At 38.0% G+C, this 20146-nt stretch overlaps 1 protein-coding gene across 2 annotated transcripts in view; it reads left to right on the forward strand.

Moving 5' to 3' along the window:
* COL4A3 (collagen type IV alpha 3 chain) overlaps window positions 1–20146 on the forward strand; it is a 58211-nt gene that overhangs the window by 20249 nt on the left and 17816 nt on the right. For both annotated transcript variants that reach the window (XM_088061095.1, XM_088061096.1), the window contains exons 11-33: window positions 89–124; window positions 232–273; window positions 1707–1784; window positions 3198–3260; window positions 3520–3576; window positions 5875–5919; window positions 6922–6975; window positions 7358–7399; window positions 8101–8188; window positions 8550–8585; window positions 8904–9068; window positions 9271–9363; window positions 10097–10192; window positions 10541–10611; window positions 11783–11971; window positions 12798–12966; window positions 13777–13869; window positions 14343–14447; window positions 15789–15886; window positions 17227–17377; window positions 17499–17612; window positions 18399–18566; window positions 19654–19743. In XM_088061095.1, coding sequence (XP_087917221.1) covers window positions 89–124; window positions 232–273; window positions 1707–1784; window positions 3198–3260; window positions 3520–3576; window positions 5875–5919; window positions 6922–6975; window positions 7358–7399; window positions 8101–8188; window positions 8550–8585; window positions 8904–9068; window positions 9271–9363; window positions 10097–10192; window positions 10541–10611; window positions 11783–11971; window positions 12798–12966; window positions 13777–13869; window positions 14343–14447; window positions 15789–15886; window positions 17227–17377; window positions 17499–17612; window positions 18399–18566; window positions 19654–19743 — 2143 coding nt within the window. The remainder of the gene's footprint in view (window positions 1–88; window positions 125–231; window positions 274–1706; window positions 1785–3197; window positions 3261–3519; window positions 3577–5874; window positions 5920–6921; window positions 6976–7357; window positions 7400–8100; window positions 8189–8549; window positions 8586–8903; window positions 9069–9270; window positions 9364–10096; window positions 10193–10540; window positions 10612–11782; window positions 11972–12797; window positions 12967–13776; window positions 13870–14342; window positions 14448–15788; window positions 15887–17226; window positions 17378–17498; window positions 17613–18398; window positions 18567–19653; window positions 19744–20146) is intronic.

Raw genomic sequence — 20146 nt, forward strand, 5'->3', positions numbered from 1 at the left:
CTGTGAAAATGGGGTAGTTCAAAACACCTGTATCAGGGAAAAATATTGTAAGTTTTTTAGCTGAGGATTTTTTTTTCCTTTTTTGTAGGGCATGCCAGGGAAACCAGGATCTCCTGGACCTAAGGTAGTCTCAGATTGGTAATAAAAAAGAGGACTTCTGTTATGTGTAACATAAATTAATCCAGGTTTAAATGTTTGTAAAATAAATAACATTAGAGGATTTTTTTTCAGGGTCTTATGGGACTGAAAGTAATAGGAGCCAAAGGAAGAAAGGTAATTTCATAAGAAGCTTTAAACATTTTATAAGTTCTGTTTCTGTTTTCTGCATTTTCTGATATGCTATTGTGAAACGTCTGGGGAAGTAAGTACATGAAATGCAAATTTTCAGTCTACATGTGGGAGTCTTTTGTTGAAAAATGGAAACATGGCAATGGTGTCTAAGGTCAAAATGTTTTCACACAAGAGCTAATGATATAAATGTCTAGACAGAGGATTAGACACTGAAGTGAAGCCAGTAATTAATATTTACTAACACGTAGCATTAAATTAATATATATAATTTGTGTAGTGCTCCTAAATCATTACCTAAGCAGATAAACCTTGGTAAATATATAGCATTTGTAGTCTCACAACTTCTGGCCCATGTATTTTCAGTGTTAGTCCTTGTGATGCGAGAAAAACTCCAGATTTTGAATAAGAATTGGATAACTTTTCTTTCATGTTCTTACTTTGTATTCCACGTAACCTTAAGATAGGAATTGCTGCAAATGCCCACACTGTCTCTCAGCACCCAGCCTGCAGCTGCAGGACCAGTGTAGTCAATCTGAATACCCTTGCAAGAAATCAGAGCATCTCACAGTTATGCTGATTGACCTGCACAGATACAGCTGTGATTGGTTTAAGCATTGTAATCACTACCAGGAATGTGCTAGGAGTTTCCTGGAAAAAAACTTGCCTATAGACCTCCTTATTCATTAGCAGTAGCCCAGGTGACCATGGAACATTTTGTTTCCTTACAAAAGAGCAACACATTTTTGGCTGTTGTGCTGCAAATTCATGCCAAAGCATGCAAATTCATGCCAAAGCATTCCACTGGCCTAAAATCACTGGAAATTGGGGATGTTGTTTTGTTGCGCTCCACAGGAAAGATTACATTGAGGACTTTCCCTACTCTGAAAGATCTTTAATGAAAAAGTGCACTTCACTACTAATGTTGTCGGTGAAGGACATGTGGAAGCTTGTTTTGTCTATTAGCACCATGATTCCATGATCTCCCTGGAATACCCAGACTGCAGAATGGAGTCTGTCACCAGACAGACTTTGGAGAATGTCACCAAAGACAGTTCATGTAATTTTGTGATTGACATAATTAAATAGAAATATTGTAATCAAGGAGATATTTTTACTTGATTTAGAGTTAAAATAATTATGTAACAAACAAATAGGATTAAGAATATAAATTGTTTCTAGAGACTTTATCAGAAATCAGCAAATGCATTTCTATATTAAACAGCTATGGAAAGGTTAAATCTTCCATATGTCTTTTTTACTGTAATATAAATAGCAAGCAAAGAGAAATGTTAACTGGATTAATGGCTAAGTGTAATGACAGAAGAATTCTCACAATATCTAAAGTATAGCAGTAGTAATTTGAAATAACAAAAACACACTTCTTGTAATTTGCTCTATTTTTTTTTTCTTTCAAGGGTGACACTGGGTTAACCGGACCTCCTGGGCCCCCTGGAACTGTTATTGTGACATTAAGCGGACCAGACAACATGACGGTAGTGAAATTGTTAAATACCATCAGACTAGGTTTTACTTTGAGAGGATGTTTTCTTCTTCACTGCTCTGATAACTTTTCCTTTTACCCATCCTAATGTTTTTCAGACATGTTTAATTAGATTCTAAGCTCTCTTAGAGTGTGTGTGTAGAGCCAGCTAGGCTGAGTCTATGTGCTCATGTGCACATCTGCACATGCCAAATGCAGTGTTTCTTGCTTACCATTACCTCACCTGCTGGGAATCTCTGAGTATGAAGAGTAAATCACTTCTGCTTCACCAAATCCACATGGATGTTCTGAATGGCTACCAAAGCCACAGCTGAGCTGACCTCTAGGCCTTAGTACTGAGAATGTCAGACTCTGAGCTACCAGAGTTTCACAGAAGCTTACATGTTCATGTATATTTTGTAGTTTGTTTTCTCATTAATTTTACTGAAACATGAGTAATCATGGAAAGTGTTGGAAAGACAATAAATATGGAAGGAAATAGTTGGATTCACCTGTAAGTATTGCTTTGTGAATTAAAGTTCTTGCATTGTATCCTTATATAGAAATTAAACAGCAGTAGTTGATAGAATTTTAACTATTCATATATTAACAGGACAAATCTACATGTTCTCGATTCCATTTTTCTTACGTAATTTGCATCTAATCTATGGAGTCATCCAAAGTCTCTCTCCATTGTGTGCTAAAGTAAAAGTGAATTTTGCATCTAGACTGAATTTAGGAGGGAAGAGAAAAATTGCAGAAGCAAGGTTCAGCTTTTAGGCACACCAGCTCTCCCTGTTTAAATCAAATACACAGCACTTGGAGCACTTTGTGGCTTATAATGACAATTTTTCAGCAACATTGGGCATTACGGTTTAGAAACCTCTCAAAACTCCTTACATAAATCACTTGGATCATTAGTATAACCAGATAATGATTAGACAGTTCATAAAATTTGACTTTACCATGACCCTAGGATATGGCCTGGTGCTGCTACACCGTAGCGTAATTTAATCTTGTGCCCACAGAGATAAGGATGCCATAGGTAGCCACTGCAATTATGTTTTGAAAGTAACTCTAGCTCCAGTAAAGCAGCTGAGGTTTATTTGGGTTTTTTGCTTGTTTCTTGTTATATTTGTGGGGATATTTACTGCAGTCCCTTTGCATACAATCACAGGTAGGTTGTTTTGACCTAGCTCTATTCTGAAATGTGCAGAAATGGTTTCTTTTTCAAACATCATAGACTTAGGCAGGAGCACTGATAAGTCTCTGTTTCTTAAACATAGTCTAATGTTTGAGTAGAACCATCTCTGCTCAAAGAATCCTGCTGCTGACATAAGAATTTCCTATTTGTACAACCAGACTGAAAAGGTAAGCATGGAAAAATCCAAGACACCACAGTAAGCTCTTCCTTTCTGTGTAATAGGACTTGAAAGGAGAAAAAGGAGAAAAAGGATCAAGAGGACCCCCAGGGCCAATGGGGTTTACAGTAAGTGACCAAAAGTAAATCCTTTAAATCCAAATGCTCAGGCAGCATCACCTAATAAATGTTTCTCTTTACAGACCAGTATTTACACTAATTATTTCAGTCTTTAATGACAAGAATAGAACTAATGAATAGAATAAAATACCTATTAATAGCCATTCCAACTGTATTTATTTGAAATATAAAAAATTATGAAATATATATTTAACTTAGAAAATGTGAGTTTCAAAATATGAGCCTCCTCAGTGTGTTTTTGTTCCAGGGGCTGGTTGGTGATTCCCAAAGCGAAAAGGGTGACCGAGGAGAACCAGGAGCACAGGTGTGTACAAACAGTTGAATACATATGGGTTAGTCCTTTCTGAAAAACTGTTTTGAACTAGTGTTGCTGTCCAGTTTTTGTCTCACTCTACTCAGAGCAAATTGGCTTAAATTCAAAAGCTTTTTCCTGCAGTAAACTAGACAAGAGCTGGAAGTCAAGTGACTGTACTTACATGAGTACTTGGAGTGAAGGTCAGTTGATTGTGAGTACACTACTATTTTTTTTGCTATAAAGGTTCTCCTGTTGAAATGTAATAAAAAAGTACTCTGCTAGACATGTACTGGCTTTATAGTGCAAGGGTATAAGTAGAAGAGAAAACATTGGGTTTACATGAGGCAGCAGACTTAGTATGTTCAACCAGCAGCTGTGTGGAGACATGAAGAAAGTTGCCTAAGAGTTGCTCTGTTAACAGCACAGTATATGAAAAAATATTTATCTAAAAAACCATGCATATTAAAATACAATTTAACTGATTAGATTTTTTTTTTGGAAGATAATTAATGGAAAGCTATTACTTTCATTTAAATGCCTTTCAAACTTTCATATAAAAGCTAGTCAGTGACAGATGCAAGGTCTTAGTAACCAAAACTACTAATTCATAACAACTTAATGATATACAATCAGAGGAGAACCCTAAAATAGTCAAAAAAATCAAAATGTTTTGTGACATTTTCTGAGTACAGATTTTGAATACATTATGAAAGCAATACTAAGAAAAATAATTTTCAAATTAAATATTTCATTCAGTGTAAATGTGTGTATTTTTGAAACTTTTCTCATACTTCTTGTGGCTGCAATACTTTTTCTTCCACAAGAAAGATAGATAGCAAGACAAGACCCCAGTGCTACCTGAGGGTTGCTCTTTCTTCAGTTGCATGGTGCTGTAACAATGAGGATGTTAGAGAGCAACTTGATATTTTTATTATTCCTATACATAACAAAAACTTCAATTTAAGTTACTTGTGTAAAGCTCTAGAAGTTCGTGCTATCCACTGAGTGTTGTTAATCCTCCTTCTTCTGTGTTTCTTCCACATTGTCTTCCATTTGCAAAACCTTGTCCTTTCATGCAGTATTTTTTTAGAACTCTTCTTAATTGACTCTTCATTGTGCAGTAAGCTTACCTTGCTGCTAAAGCACCCTTGCTTTTTTTGTGTTTTGATCTTGAAGAATGCTAAGGAAGTATTGTTAAGACATTGATTAACTGTTCTAAAAAGAAAACAAAACTATTTTTTTGCAATTGAAATTACATCAGTGAGCACAAAATATCAAATTGCTGTGGATTTTACATTCTAGGAAAAAAATACTATTTTGTGCAAGTGAATTTTGAGCCTGTGGATGCATCATTCTAATCTCCTTATCTTTTAAGTTCTGACATATTTTTGCTGTTTTTTCTGATGCTTACATCCTAAGTCATGGTCTGGTCTTTTCAAAATTATTTTAAATTTCATTAATTTATTCTGTAGGAAAAAAAATCTAAAAAGTTTCTTTTTTCTTGTTTTTCTGAGCTTGTAATCTCCCCCCACCCTTATTTTATCTTTTCACTGCCTTCCTGCTGTGGATTTTAATGAACCAAGTTTTCCTCATTTCTGTCTTCAAGGTGGCAAGCAAGGTATCCATATGATCATGTTTTCATTTAATTCTGTTTCTCTCCCCATTTCTCCCCTTTGCCTCCCTTCCCTTGGTCTCCTTATTTTGTTATTATGAATTGCTCAAACAGTTGTTTCTTGTTGCCACACAAGATACAGGACCCCAGCAGATGCTGCCACATGGGCCATGGAAAGCAGCAGATACCTCTGACATGTTTCCTCCTTCTGTTTTCACTTTTCCATCTACTGCCCTGCTTCAGATACCTTTGAAGTGCATTCCCTAATCCTTCTCATTAAGTAATTTCTCCTCAAGTTGTCCCATACAGAAATGGGGTTCAGAGAGTTTTCCTTCAGTGTCCTTTTAAGCTTACCATGGGAAGGGATGCTTGCTGCTGTATTGCTTTATCATTTGTCTTGTTTCTGCAAGAACCTGATTTTCCACCAAGTTTTCTGCACTTGCCAGGCACTTTGTACTGCTGGAGTCTGGCACAAATAAGCCTCCACAGGAGGAGGAATGTCAATGGAATATCTTACTACCTGTTTTTCAGAGTTTTATGAACTTCAGTTATGATTAATGAATAATTTAACTTTAATGACTTTTTATAGTTTACACAGTTTACAGTTATGTGCACAGCATCGAGTTGCTGTGCTCTTTGAATGCAATATCCCCACTCTAAATTTTTTTGTTTCATTTTACATTTTTCCTTTGTAGGGGAAGCCTGGAAAAGAAGGTGCTCCGGGTCCACCTGGCTTACCGGTAATGAAGGAAGCCTTCTAAATGTTTTCTATATGATAATCATCTGTTTATGACAATTCTACCTTCCTGTCACAACTTTTCTCTCTTCGTGGAATGTGTTTCAAAATGTTGATTTGCATACGCAACATTTCCTTCATGCAGCTGGCCTTGGAACATATCATGTCCTCACAGATCTATGTGCAGGAGGCAGAGGTTCAGTTCATAGTTGTCATTGTTTCTATGTCAAATAAAAAGACCTGTTGCTTGCTGCTGACTGTTCAATAAGTTTGAGACATACTCCAAGTTAAGCAAAATTATTTCTAATGAGTTTTTTCTGATTAGTCACACTGACATATTTGCAAAAGAGTTATAGCTTCTCTTTAACACAAATTGAGAAGAGAAATGAATCATTTTTAATCACTGTGATCAAAGGCATTGTTTTATGAAGAAAAGTTGTTTTCAGGGTCGTGGCTGTCTTGGCCTGAAACAAGATGACTGATAGCTATTAAACTGTCATTTTTGTCAACATATAGTCCTTAAAATATGCCATTTTAGAAGCAAAATAGTCTCATTTGTGTACTAATTTAAAAGTTGGAGTTGTTCAAATGTGTTTGAAATACTGTATTCAATTGGTATCAGTTCTATTTACTTCATCTCTGCTTTCACAACATCACTGGAGTCGCAGTGACTTTATAAATTTCTTACCAAAATTCTTACAGCCAGAATAGCCCACTGCACATGTGAACAGTTCAGAGGCTCCTACACTTGTGCCATGCAGAGCAGCTTCCCCTTGGGAGTGTTGGAGTGTGCTGTAATAAATGCAGGTTTGGATGGGACACCTGCAGCTTTTCCTGAAGATATGGAGCTGTACTTCAAACTGGGTCTTTCACTGCAGTTTCTTCTCCTGACCAAGTTGAATTCCCTTTGCCATCACCATGAAAGATTAAAGCTTTACATTTTAGATCTTACTGTTGTCAGTGCTAAAAGATTAATCCTTATAAAATTGTGTGCTGTCACCTGCAGGGACAAAAGGGTGAACAGGGCAAGCCAGGACTGGCTGGAAGGCAAGGAGCTAAGGTATTGTCCAATGGTTTTGTTATTGCTTTTGAGGATGAGGATAAGGTATGTTTAGGGGTTATTTTATAATTTTATTTATCACTGTGTATATATGTTTCACTTGGCCTAAGAGATGACAAGTAAGGGTATCATGGAATATGGAATGAATCAGCTGAAACAAACCATGTGTTTGAACGGGTGTCCATCTATGTCTGCTGATGAGTTCCTGTAGGTTTTGGTGTATGCAGCTGAATAGTTGTGTAAGGAACAGAGATGGGTGGTGAAGGACTGGTCGGGGACAGTTGTTTTTCTTTAATGTTTTGAGCAATGTACTGAAGTAACAGTGGGTAAATGTCATTCCATATATTGTTTTTAATAAACCTATCTCTATTCTCTGATGAAGGGGATGAAAGGAAACCCTGGTCCACATGGAGCTTGTGGTCGAGTAAGTGTAAATTACCTTCCTATATCATTTTTCTAAACTATTAGAATAAGAATAATCTAAATTGTTTGTATGAGCAATAATGGATGTCCTGTGATGCTCTAATCAGGCATGGCTTTCACAAAGTACTGATATTGCTGGGATTCTCACACAGATGAGATCTTCCTTCATATGGAATTGCATACAGTGTCTGTGCCTGGTTAGACCTCACCTGGATCCAGCAACTTTGGCAGGAGATTGGACTGCCAAAGAACAATTACAGAAATTCACAGGAGTTAATATTTAAACCAATTTCTAATCACTTCCAGAATAGGGGGCCTTAATTCTGACTTCCTAAAAACACTTCATAAAGAAAGCAAGAGTTTGAGTACTATTTCACTGTCTAGTCTGCTGTCTCCCTAGTGGCTTTCCTGATGGCCCCATGTGCACCTAATGGAAACCTTCCGCCTAAATTATTCAGAAGAAATAGCTTTGTAAAAAGCTGAAGTGTTTGTGATATTGACAGAGTACTAAAAAAACACTGCTGCTAATAAGAATTATGATTTCATTTCTAGTTGCTTGTAATTAGTAAGGTCTTGTGGTGTCAGAATATCAAAATTATGAACGAGATCAAAACATCGCTTTAATCAAGTATTCAGTGCGAGGTACTGTGATTCTCTCTTCATTCTTGCAAACCTTTCTTTTCTTACCTCCTTTCTCTTGAGACGGAGTATTACGATTATGTGGTTGGTGAAAAAGGGGATGAAGGACCCCCTGGACCTCCAGGACCAAAAGGTCAACGTGGCATGCCTGGTGAGTGAGACATCAAAACTACAATCCTGTAGAAAGGGCAGTCCACTCAAAGGGCTTTTCGCAGACTACATTTTGAGCAGCCTTCTTCTGCCTTCAGAAGAATATTTCCTAAACTCACATCTAATTGCTGACTTGAAATGTATCCTGAGACTTTGATTTATAGCATTATTTACCCTTAAAAATAATTACCAGTATGCAATGGTTGCATGAGTGGTAGATGCCTACTCAGGCAAAACCAAGTTTATTTTAACTTTCAAGCTTAAAATGCAAAAGATCAAAGTTTGTATTCAAAGCAATTGAATAGTGACTTTGTAGAGTATTGAGTGATTTAACTCAAGTTTCTAATATTTTGCTTTTGCAGGGCCACAGGGTCCTCCTGGAAATGCTGGTAGACCAGGTATATGTAATAATAAAATACATTGTTCTTCCTGTCCGTTACACTGAATCAGCTTTGTCAAATATTTATTTCAGATGATTTAAAAAATATCTCAAAGTGCTAAAAAATTGTCACCTAGGAGCTTTGATGGGTCAAGTACTTAGTTTAAAGATCATTTTTAAATGTCTGTGGATTCTCACTTTGATTAATATATTTCAAGATAGAAAAGATTTGTGGAATGGCTTTGGTGTGTTTGTCACTAATACTACTGAATTATTACTTAGCTTTGAAATGCCATTTCTTGTTTGACTCTGGTTTTGTATTTTCCCCTTTGGTTAGGTGTGTCAAGACCTGGCCTGAGAGGTCCCCCAGGATTTCCTGGGCCAAAAGGAACAAAAGGAGAGAAAGGACAAACTGGCTTGTGTATTGTAGGCCCTCCAGGACTGCCTGGTATTACTGGCAGGCCTGGTTCTGTTGGATTACCAGGTCCTCCAGGAGAACCAGGTACTTCTAGTTGCAGGTGTTTTGGATTTTTCCAGGTAGCTCTCTCTTTTAAATGAATTGATGAATATCTGAAGTTGTAAAGGACCCATAAGGATCTGAATACTGCTTCCAGCTCATCCCTGAAACTTTTTTCTCCCTTAGCAAGTAGAGAATTGTCTGAATAATCTGTGATGTAATGGTGCCATGCTCATTTCATTAACAGGTAGAATAACATTTGGAACTGGCCTACCAGGACTTCCTGGAGAGCCAGGGCGTACAGGACCCCCAGGACCTCCAGGAGACACTGGCATGAGAGGTCAGTTTCAGATAACTGTCACTCAGAAGTAGATTGTACAATCCAGTAATCTTCATGGATCCTCATTAGATTTTTTAAAATTTAATTTAATTCTTAAGTCATTTGCTGAGTTCAGAGTTTTAAGAACACTCATTAAGGATAGTGAGATGTCTTCCTCCCCTTCCATCAACTAAAAGAGCATTGATGTGCCAGTGCTGCACACTAGTTGTACAGAACTGTGGCAGGGTGTAGATCTTCACTGGAGCAAACAGTTACTACAGTTTGGCACTCTCCTGTACAGTTTGTACACTCCTGTTATATTCTTGCAGACAGTTTGTCTCTGAAAGAATCTGCAACTTCCAGCCACAGGAGCTGCTGAATCTCTTTACCCTTTGCTTGTCATGACAATGACCCTGAGTGTTACAGAGCTCTGTTATATGTCCCTTATTTCTTTTGAGAATTTGGCTTGTCAGTAGAGTGACTGCATCCAAATTATTTGCTAAAACTTGACTTGAAAAAATCAAGAGTATTAAACCAAATGTTTCTGTCCTTTCAATTAGTTATACTCAGTTCTGATTGACTTTCTAACCAAAGGTAACTTAATACTGTCTTGGAAGTGATCTTCCAACAAAATCAAAGCTATGGTTCTACCACTTCTGACCAAAAAATGTTAGCTATAACAAGCTAAGTAGCACATTAGTTAAGCTTGAAAATTACTTGCTGTGGAGCAGCTAATGATTTCTTTTCATTCTAGGTGATGATGCTCGTGTGTGTACTGATTGTAGATACATTCCAGGAATGCCTGGTCTTCCTGGTTCTCCTGGGCCTCGTGGTCAGGATGGCATGCCTGGTAAATTATTTAGTTCCTAACAGGATAGTAGGAGTGCAAATGATTTTGCTTTTAGCATGAGAATCAGATGTGGGCGTGTCTGCAGCCTGCAGTCCTTAAACTAGCCCTGAGGTGGTGTTGAGTGTGAGAGCCTGGTGCAACTCCCTCTGCTGATATGAGCACAAGCCCTAAAACATCAGAACTCAGAGTGCTGATAGGCTTTAGGTGCAGACTGAAGCCAGATCAGTCTATGATGAATAGTCAATGTAACAACAGAAACATTGAATACTGGGTCCAGTTATTAGAGCTTGTCAAAATCTATGTCCTTGTTTTCATTTTTCTTTACAAAATATACTGTTTCTTTTGCAGGTAGAGAAGGAACAACAGGTCCAAAAGGTTCTCCAGGTTCTCCAGGAACACCAGGGTTTCCAGGGGCTCAAGTAAGACTGGTTTTTCAGATTAACATTCAGATCCCACAAGAATTAGTTCAGAGAAATCTCATAGCTGGTGTTACATGCATTATCACACTGGGTGATCGCAACAGGGTTCTTCCTGTAGTAATGAATGTGTCAGCATGGGAGGCAAGGCAGAGAATGTGATGTATTGATCACGCAGCTTTACATGAGCCTGTTTGCTCAGTGCAGCAAGTTAGCTCAGGAAGTGAGGCAGGTAAATAAATACCTGTATGATTAACCTGCGCTGCATTTCATGGTGTTGAGACTGCTTTTTCTGTCTGGTATGGGTCGTGTGTAGTTACCTTCTGCTCGTTTATATAATTCAATAATCATGGCAGTGGCTGTAAAGCATGTATAGATTTTTGTGTGCTGTGATCTTTGTCAGACTTCTTGTTTCCAGCATACTCTGGAGTTGCTAGTGCCCCAGCTGTGCAGAGAAACTTGTTTCTCATCATACCCTCTTCAGGGGTGCAAAGTCACTCCGTCCTGGGAAATATTATAAAGAGGGAAGTCTGCCACCTGCTGCCACACACATGTTACTTGGTTGCGCTAACTTGTGCCTGTAGTATTGATTATTTATGGGAAAGTAAAACCAGCGCTGTCCAATAAAAAATCATGCACAGGTATTTGCTGTGGTGGCTGCTGTACAGATGCAGAATGAGTCTGCTAACAGGCTTTGCCAGGAGCCCCCAAAGAATTTATGAGCCCAAGATCACTAGAGCCCACTGTGCTTTCAGCTGGGATAGCATACCCACTTTGTAACCTTTGGGGGAGAGAAGGGAGAGGGAAGTTTACTGTGAACAGAGCCAGCTGTGACACTTAAGAGTGTCTCTGGGGAAATATTCCCATGTGGAGGAGAAATCTCTAACTAGGTCTTGAAGTCCTTTTTGCGCCATGGTCTTACCTATTAAATTATGCTGTGTTATTCCTGCTTGTAGTAGCATAAATGAAATGGTAGTCTTGTCAAAGGAAGTAAAGGCAGGAGAAAAAGAAAAGAAAAAACCCACAATAACCTGTTCATTGAAGTGTGCTATTACAGAGAATAAAAATTACTATAGGGAGAACCCCTCTGAGGTATTTAATTAAAAAACAAACAAAAAACTTTAAAACAGATGGCATACATCTAGCACTGAAATGCTTTTGATAACTATTCTAGGGATCTCCAGGTTTTAGAGGAGATCAAGGACGTAAAGGATCAAAAGGTGAGCCAGGATATATACATCCAGAGGGGCCAAAAGGTGAGCGAGGAGATCCGGGACCCAGGGGAGACAAAGGAAGAAGAGGTTCAAGTGGTTTTCTGGGAAGACCTGGTTCTAAAGGATCCAAGGGTTCTAAAGGTGAAGAGGTGGGTATGCACTTTTTGCAATTTGTATGGAAGTCATGGAAACCTAAGTCAGTATTTTGCCTTGTACAACAGTCTGTTTAATCTATGCAGATATTTCAGCTGAATATCCCCTACCTAACTGAGGGTACTGTTCTCAACTGTAACAACCAATACACGTGAAAGAAGGAAAGATTCTCATGTAACACCAGAGAGAGATGAGGCCAGTGTAGGTACACATTGCTGAAAAACCTCAGCAGTCTAGTGAGGTGTTAGTTTGGATATTGATACTGGAGCATTTTCTTGGGTTTCTATGATGGATAAAACATTTTAAAAAAGTATTTTCCTGAATACCTATAATGCTTAATGATTCAAATACTTCCTCTTCAGTCTTTATGGGTTAATCTTCAGTGAGAAACAAAAACTAACAATTATTAATATGTTATGTTGGCTGAGAAACTGTTAACATGATTCAGATATAACTGTCTCTAAACCTGACTCCACATTATTCAAAGAGAGTCAGAGATGAGGTGGGTTTTGTTTTTATGCCAAATGTGTTTTAAAATCAGAAGAAAAGTGTACAGCGTAACAACACTGATTGGAAAAAAACCAGGCAATTTTATTTATTTGTAGCATTTCCCTCTCAATAGACCTCTCTTTGTAACCATGGATATTCAAATTTACATTCATTTAATCACAAGTAAATCAGTGGAAAAAATTTTTTCTTAAATTATCAGAATTGCTCTCTTACTAAATTAATACAAGATTATCGTCAGAGAAATGGGCATTTTGTTAAGAAAGCTATGGTATGGAAACCAAGTAATACTTGGTATATATGTGTAATCATTAGGGATTGGCTGGATCAAAAGGAGATAGAGGACTACCTGGTTTGCCTGGTGTACTTGGACTTCCTGGAGAAATGGGGCTTCCTGGACTGCCAGGTTATGGACCACAAGGAGTAAGAGGTTTTAAAGGCTCTAAAGGAATACCTGGACCACCTGGATTACCTGGAGAAGCTGGTTTGTAGCTTCCCTATTTTACTGTGTTTTACCTTTGTTAAGAAATACTTGATTAAAATTGCAGAGATAGATTGAAATCAAAGACATTATTTATGAAACGGGAAACCTCTCCTTGCCATGGGACTTCCACAGCATTGTCTCAGCTTTGGTCCCTGAAGATAGTAGCAAAAGTCTTAGGGTGATAAGATAATCGAGGTTGAAAGGGACTCTACAGTCTGAGTTTCATCTCAGCACAGGGACAGCTCTGAGATCAGACAAAGTTACTCAAGGCATTATCCACTTGTCCTTGAAAATCTCAAAGGGTGAAAATAGCACATCTCTGGGCAGTGTCCCAGTGCTTGACTGAACAAAAAGTATTCAAATATGCATCCAGATGCAACCATCAGGGTTAAGTGTAAAGAGCATAATAATTTTTACTGCTGGAAACATACCAGTGGAAAAACTCAGCTGAGTGGCAGATATGGACAAGCTTGCTTAACGATAATGCCCATTGAAGCCTTTATAACATGGAGCTGAAGATTTAAGCACTTCTCAGTTGCATCATTTTCCTGATGACTTTCTGCTTCCTTTTCTGGGTCTCCACTAGGCTGCAGGAGGGCTGAGAGATAGACTGCAGGTGTCAATAAAATGATTTTACTTAATGATGCCAAGATGTGAAGGCTTTTCAAAATCTGTTGTAGTTTCAGAAATATGGAAATTGTAGAAGACATTTTTAGCCAAGTAGATTGATCACTAATATTTTTAAATGCTTGAGAATACATATTGCCAATCTACATGCTTTTGTAATATTTTGTAATGTATTTGCTGAAGGTCTGAAAGGAGAGACCAGTAGGGCAATTCCATTACCTGCATTGCCGGGACCTCAGGGACCACATGGTTTACCTGGACTCCCAGGAGTGCCTGGTGAGTACAACACTAAATCAGCAAAACAGTTAAAATCAGAGATTGGTTAACTGTAAGTCATCTTTGCTTGGGCTTTGTAGAAAAATAGTCCTTAAAACTGTCCTGAACAGCACAGGAAGTTTTTTGACAATGTTATGGTAGCTTCTGTTCTTAAAGTTGCTTCTGTTTTAAACCTCACCTCTATAACATGTGTTTGTAACCTCTCAAGAGTGGAAGATTCTTGTCTGTATGTAGGTATTTCTAGTAATTTGGAATTTGGCCAGATTGCATTAAACTCACAGGCTTATACATGCTTTGGTACTGTGAATGGAATTAACATTTTAACTGTGAAAACCTCCAGTGGAGGAGAAATAAATTCTAATATAATCTACAGTTGTCTCCTTATTGATAATGATAAATTATAACACACCTAATCTTACAAGTTGATGTTCTGTGGTAAGATAATTCACAGTTGACTTATTTTTTTTGTACAGGTAGGGTTGGAGCAAGAGGTCAGCCAGGTGATCCAGGACATTCAGGACCAACAGGTGACACAGGCTTTCCAGGACTTGGGTTTCCTGGAAACCCAGGTCCAAAAGGTAAAATACTCTTTTTGATCTTTAAAAAAAAAAAAAGAAAAAGCAGCAAACAAAAAAATTTAAAGTACACCTTAAAATAATTAGCAAATTAAAAAAATAAATCAATTACAGACAGATAAGTGTTTTTAGCAGTCTTGTAATTTACTGCCTTAAGTCTTAGAAATTGCAAGTTTGAAATTGCAAGGTATTTCAGAGTATGAGGTATTTCAGAGTATCAAGTATCAAAGCTGACAGTAGGGAAATTTAAAAGACATTGATGCTTTCTGGAATGCTGCCCAAACAGGTGCAGCTATCTCATCTGAGTGCTGCACTTAATTCAGAGGGATTCTCTTTACCTGGATATGTGTTACAGAGACAGAGCTGTATGAGTGTCAGTACTTCCTAATCAATTTTGGTTATGTTCAATGCAATACCTGCTCTACTGTGCTAGTAATAGAAAACATTTTTAATACAGTAAATTTGGTCATTCCTCATGCAAAGTTATAATTTGCTTTGAACACTAGAAATACTAGGAAATTCTCATAATCTGGTAAGGACAGGAGTTAACAGAAAAAGCTCAGATACTAAGATTTGTACCAAGCTGCTCAGAGTGGGTTCACTTGAAAAAAAGAACAGTGACTTGCTTCAAATAATTTAATAACAAATAGTGTTAAAGTCAATTTTGAGTGAATATGTAAGTAGCAAGATGCTGTGTGTCAGATGAGTTCTGAAGTCAAGATCAGAATCACTAGGTTGGAAGAGACCTCTAAGATCATCAAGTCCAACCCAGCTCTAACATCTCAATTAAACCATTGCACCAAGTGCCACATCCTGTCTTTTTTTTAAACATGTCCAGGCAAGTGACTCCACCACCTCCCCAGGCAGACCATTCCAATACTTCATCACTCTTTCTGTAAGAAGTTTTTCCTAATATCCAACCTTTATTTCCCTTGGTGCAGCTTAAGGCTGTGTCCTCCCTTTCTGTCAGTTGCTGCCTGGAGAAAGAGACCAACCCCCACCTGACCATAACCACCTTTCAGGAGGTTGTAAAGGGTAATGAGGTCACCTCTGAGTCTCCTTTTCTCCAGGCTAAACAACCCCAGCTCCCTCAGTCATTCCTCATAGGGCTTGTGTGCCAAGCCCTTCACCAGCCTTGTTTCCCTTCTCTGGATGTGCTCAAATGTCTCAACGTCTTTCCTAAGCTGAGGGGCCAGAACTGGACACAGCATGCACGGTGTGGCCTCACCAATGCTCCCTTCAGCTCATGTAAGCTCCATTAGTGTCAGAGGCTCATGAACACACACGTGCAAATACCCTTTTGTAAAATAGAGCATCTGCACTGCCATTTAATTCCTTTTGCAGGAGATAAAGGACTTGCAGGAGGCAGAGGCCCGCCAGGTTGCGAAGGAAAGATTGGAGATCCAGGACGAGCTGGAAACCTAGGACAACCAGGACAAAAGGTTTGGTTAGAAATATAGACTTTTCCATAGGTCTTATTCATTAAATTTTATACTGAGCAAATAAGTAAAATATTGTAAGGAATATAGGAATTCCTTTATTTCTTGTCGTTACACACAAACTAAATTGAAATTTAGTAGTTAGAAATGAAATTAAATACTTTCTATAAAAAGGAGCTCAAGCCAAAATTTTAGATCCAAATACAAGATTCAGAATTCCAAGTGTTTGGGATGTTTTCCTACTTCAGCTTTCAGACCACAAGGGAGGATATTGCATTGCTTATAGCAAATAAATTAAGGCTACAGCAGCTGAAAAGATGCCCATTCAGAAATCCAATTAAGCATTTATTTGATGGAGGTCATTGACAAGTAAGTATTTATTTCATTTAAGCAAGTGCTCTGTTGAATTGAAGCATGAAGAAAGTAGGTTGGAGGTAATACTGCAGCCACTTTTGCTGATTAACAGAAGCTAATCTACTGATTCTTGACTACTCTGTAACTAGGATTCCATTTTGAACAAAATATTAACACCTAAATGATTTGAAAATGTTACATTTCTTTTTGTCTGTGTGTGTCCATATTTGATTCTTTTGTGTGTTTTTTGATGTGATGAAGGAAGGGGGTTGAGGTTGTGAATTTCATTTTTTTTTTTAAACTATTGAACGTGCATTTGATGTCACAGAACATCTGGATGTGAAGTGGCCTCTGTGGTCCAAGTGACTGGTATAAGCTCAGGTCTACTGACCTGCTTTATGAACATATTGATTTGCTGGTACTCAAAACAACCAGCAGTTCAGTCAGCTAAAAAACCTACTAATTCAAACTTTTCAATCAGGGAGTACACTTGGGGTCCTTGTGATAAAACCAGTCTTCATGCAAAACAGTGTTCAGAAGAATGATTTTTCATGTGACTGAGTATTCTGAGACATATCTGGGTGCTGACCTTGAGCATTTAAATAAATAATTTGTTAAAAACAATGTGACTACTATATAAAAAAAGGAAAAGTTATATTTGCACAAACTCCACCCCCACTTTCAGATAGATATCCAAAGCTTTTCACAGCTACAGAAAGAATCCCAATGCATTAAAGACCAAATGGAGGGAAGTGTCTTGCATTGCCCAGTAGCAAGTTCTTAGGGTTAGGAGACGAAGTTTAAAAGCTGTCTAGATGAATTCCTCAGCTGGCCAATAAGGAACATCCAATGGTCTGCTGAACTGGGGCCATTAGAAATTATAGGAGAATTACCCTAATAAAATAAAGTCATTATTCCCACAGTGGAGAAAATCTTTTGGCAGATTTGCAAAGCAGAGAGGACTGTTTACATTTCTGTCTGTGTTGCAGGGTGAGCCAGGCATGGTTATTCCTGGAGAACCAGGAAGAATGGGTTCACCAGGAGGTCATGGCAGTCCTGGCTCAAAAGGTGAAAGTGGTCTTCCAGGACTCCCAGGCCTACCAGGGCATCCTGGCTATGATGGTGATGATGGCCTAAGAGGTAATGTTGTCATAGAAGTTCAGGGAGAACAGCAAGTTATTTTAATAAAAGCCAAGTCAAACAAAGTTCACTCAAAGCCTAAAACTTAATTTGGCTGTGAATCCACTCTCATGTCTTTTAGGAGATCGTGGCTCACCTGGAGTTCCTGGAGACCCGGGTTTTCCAGGGAAACCTGCTGAATGTCTTATTGGCCTGCCAGGTTTGCCAGGTGGCCAGGGAGCTACAGGCCCACCAGGTAGGACTTTCTGACCCAAAAAATGCCATTTGGCTGGGTGAGTGTGGGTTTCGTTTCTGCCTTCCAATGGCCTGAAGGAGCTGAAATTGTTTCTGGATATTGGTTATAGAATAGTATGCAAGAAAACATGAGTCCATTTAAAAGATGCTCTTTCTGTAGATGGGAGGAAGCACATACACTGATGAAGATGGATTAAGATTCTGATTCCACCAGACAGTATAAACAATAATCACAAACTGACCCAAATTCCACAGGAAAAAGGGTATTTCAGTCATACCTCCTCTGTGGGACTGAACTTAGATTCTGTGGTGCAATGGGATTGATAAAGAAATAAAAGAAAGGAAGAGCTCCGCTAGGTAGGAAAACAATTTAGGGTCCCAAAAGTACTTGTCTCTACTGCATATGATTTTCTTTTTTAAAAAAACACACTCAGGTATACAGCAATATTCCTTCTCTTATATATTATCTCAAAAGGATTTTTTAATTATTTTTTTTTAAGGAGTGAGTGCAAAATTGGTGGGGTTTTCAGGTTTGGGTTTTTTTTTTTTTTTCTGAGAAAAAACAAATTTGTCTACTCTCACTTTTTTTTTCTTTTCCTCTTTTCATAAAACCCAATCCACAGCCCTTGTAATATTTTCTGAATGTGTCACTGGCCTTACAGATCTCATGTTCAGCCTCAGACAGGCAGAGTTCAAGAAGAGTTTCATGCTTATTATGTAAAGACAGCAATGAAGGTTTGTTTTTCAGACAGATCTATCATACTACACTGTCCTGCACTTTTTTTAGGAGAAAGAGGTTTACAAGGCTCAAAAGGAAACCTAGGTCCTCCTGGTTTGAGTATCCCGGGAATTTATGGAAAGCCTGGAGAACCTGGATTAACAGGTCTTCAGGGATATACAGGATTACCTGGTCCCAAGGGAGAGTCTGGAAGGCCAGGAATCTCTGGTTTGCCAGGTAAGGATTCCCCAAGTGTTTGTTTTGATGTAGCAATTAAGTGAGTCTTTGCAGAAAGGTGTTTAGCCAAAAGGTGTGCAAAAAGGTCATATTTTTCCAGACTGAAGATGCTGAAATATTTTTCCCCCGACAGTACTTATTTATTGTTGAGATTTTATGGAAAACTAATAAATAACTCTTCCTTAAATTATGAGCGTATCTTGAAGCTCTCTTGACACAATGTGGAATTTTCTGCGATAATCTCCTGAGAACAGCATTTTACATAGTTTTTTATACAGTAACGTCTTTGCAGTAGGACATGAAATAATTAATATTCAAAGCAATTCCCCCTTCACAATGGGGGTGCAAAGTGTTTAGTTCTTACTCAGCATCCCTTTTCAAATAGTTTGTAATGCCATCTTCTTTTTCTTAAAAGCTCAGATCTAGAGTCTGATAGAATTGAGTTAGATCAAGCTCTGTCATTACCAAGAGCTAACTAAGTAAGCTAAGTGGTCCCTGTAGGGTTGATTTGTTTGGGTTTTTTCTTTCAGAAACAAACATGTTGAAATTTGTTCCAAAGAATAAAATAAATCAGTCATATAATGCTTCTTATTTCTAATAAAATTTTTTCTTTAATATCAAATTATTACACTGTGGTAAGGAGATGGTACATGCTTTTTTTATATTGTGGATCTGTGAAGTTTTACATAAACATGTAGCACTTGACTCAGTTATGCAAACTTAGGCTTCTGGTGGCATTTGAGGGAGTTATTTCCAGGTGGTCTTTGACTCCTGAGCCAGAAAGGAAGGTAATTCCCACATGTCTCATGACTGATCTCTCATCCCTGTATGGGTATCTCAGATGCATTATCCCTACTGTTAGTTATATTCATTTGTAGGAGCTGTTGCAGCTACTAATTTAGGTAATTTGGTGGTTATAAGTCATGATCCTGTGGTTAAAGATGGGAAAACTGGCTTGGACAGTTACAGAAATGGACAAAAACTAAAATAAGCAATTAAACACTGAAATGAGATGTGTAGATTTCTGAAGTAATGTTCTGTTTAACTGATCTAATACTAATAAATATGTTCCTATTGCTTCAATCAGGTGCAAGGGGAGATCCAGGTGTAATGGGACTGTTAGGAATTCCTGGACCCCCTGGCATGGTTGGAAGACCAGGCAACCCTGGTATCAGAGGCGAGTGACCACTTTATCTGCCTTTGTTATCACCTGGAATACTGGAATTAAGTTAGTCTTGTGGTCCTTTTTTTGTGTGTATTATCACTTCTGAGTACAGATGTTGTACTGGAATTTCTTTGAGTCTTGGTAAATCTGTCTTCTGCATATGTGCAGTCTGCAGACTGAATGACAACATCATTTTTCAGCAGTTTTGACTTGCTACCTTTTCTTTTTATTTTTTAAAGTGGCTGGTGATTTGCTCAATAAAGAGCAGAGAGAAGTTTTGCTGTTTTTTTTCCATCCTGTGTAGGTACCATTATTGTATTTATTTAACAAACACAAGATTGTATATTTATTCACTGTAAGAAATAATTTCCATGTCTTGCAGGAAAGACAATCATTAGTCGCTACAAGTAATCTG

This window comes from Pseudopodoces humilis, chromosome 11 (assembly GCF_049639895.1).
Source record: "Pseudopodoces humilis isolate 2021_Gansu_Grassland_sample_001 chromosome 11, ASM4963989v1, whole genome shotgun sequence".
Lineage (NCBI taxonomy): Eukaryota > Metazoa > Chordata > Aves > Passeriformes > Paridae > Pseudopodoces > Pseudopodoces humilis.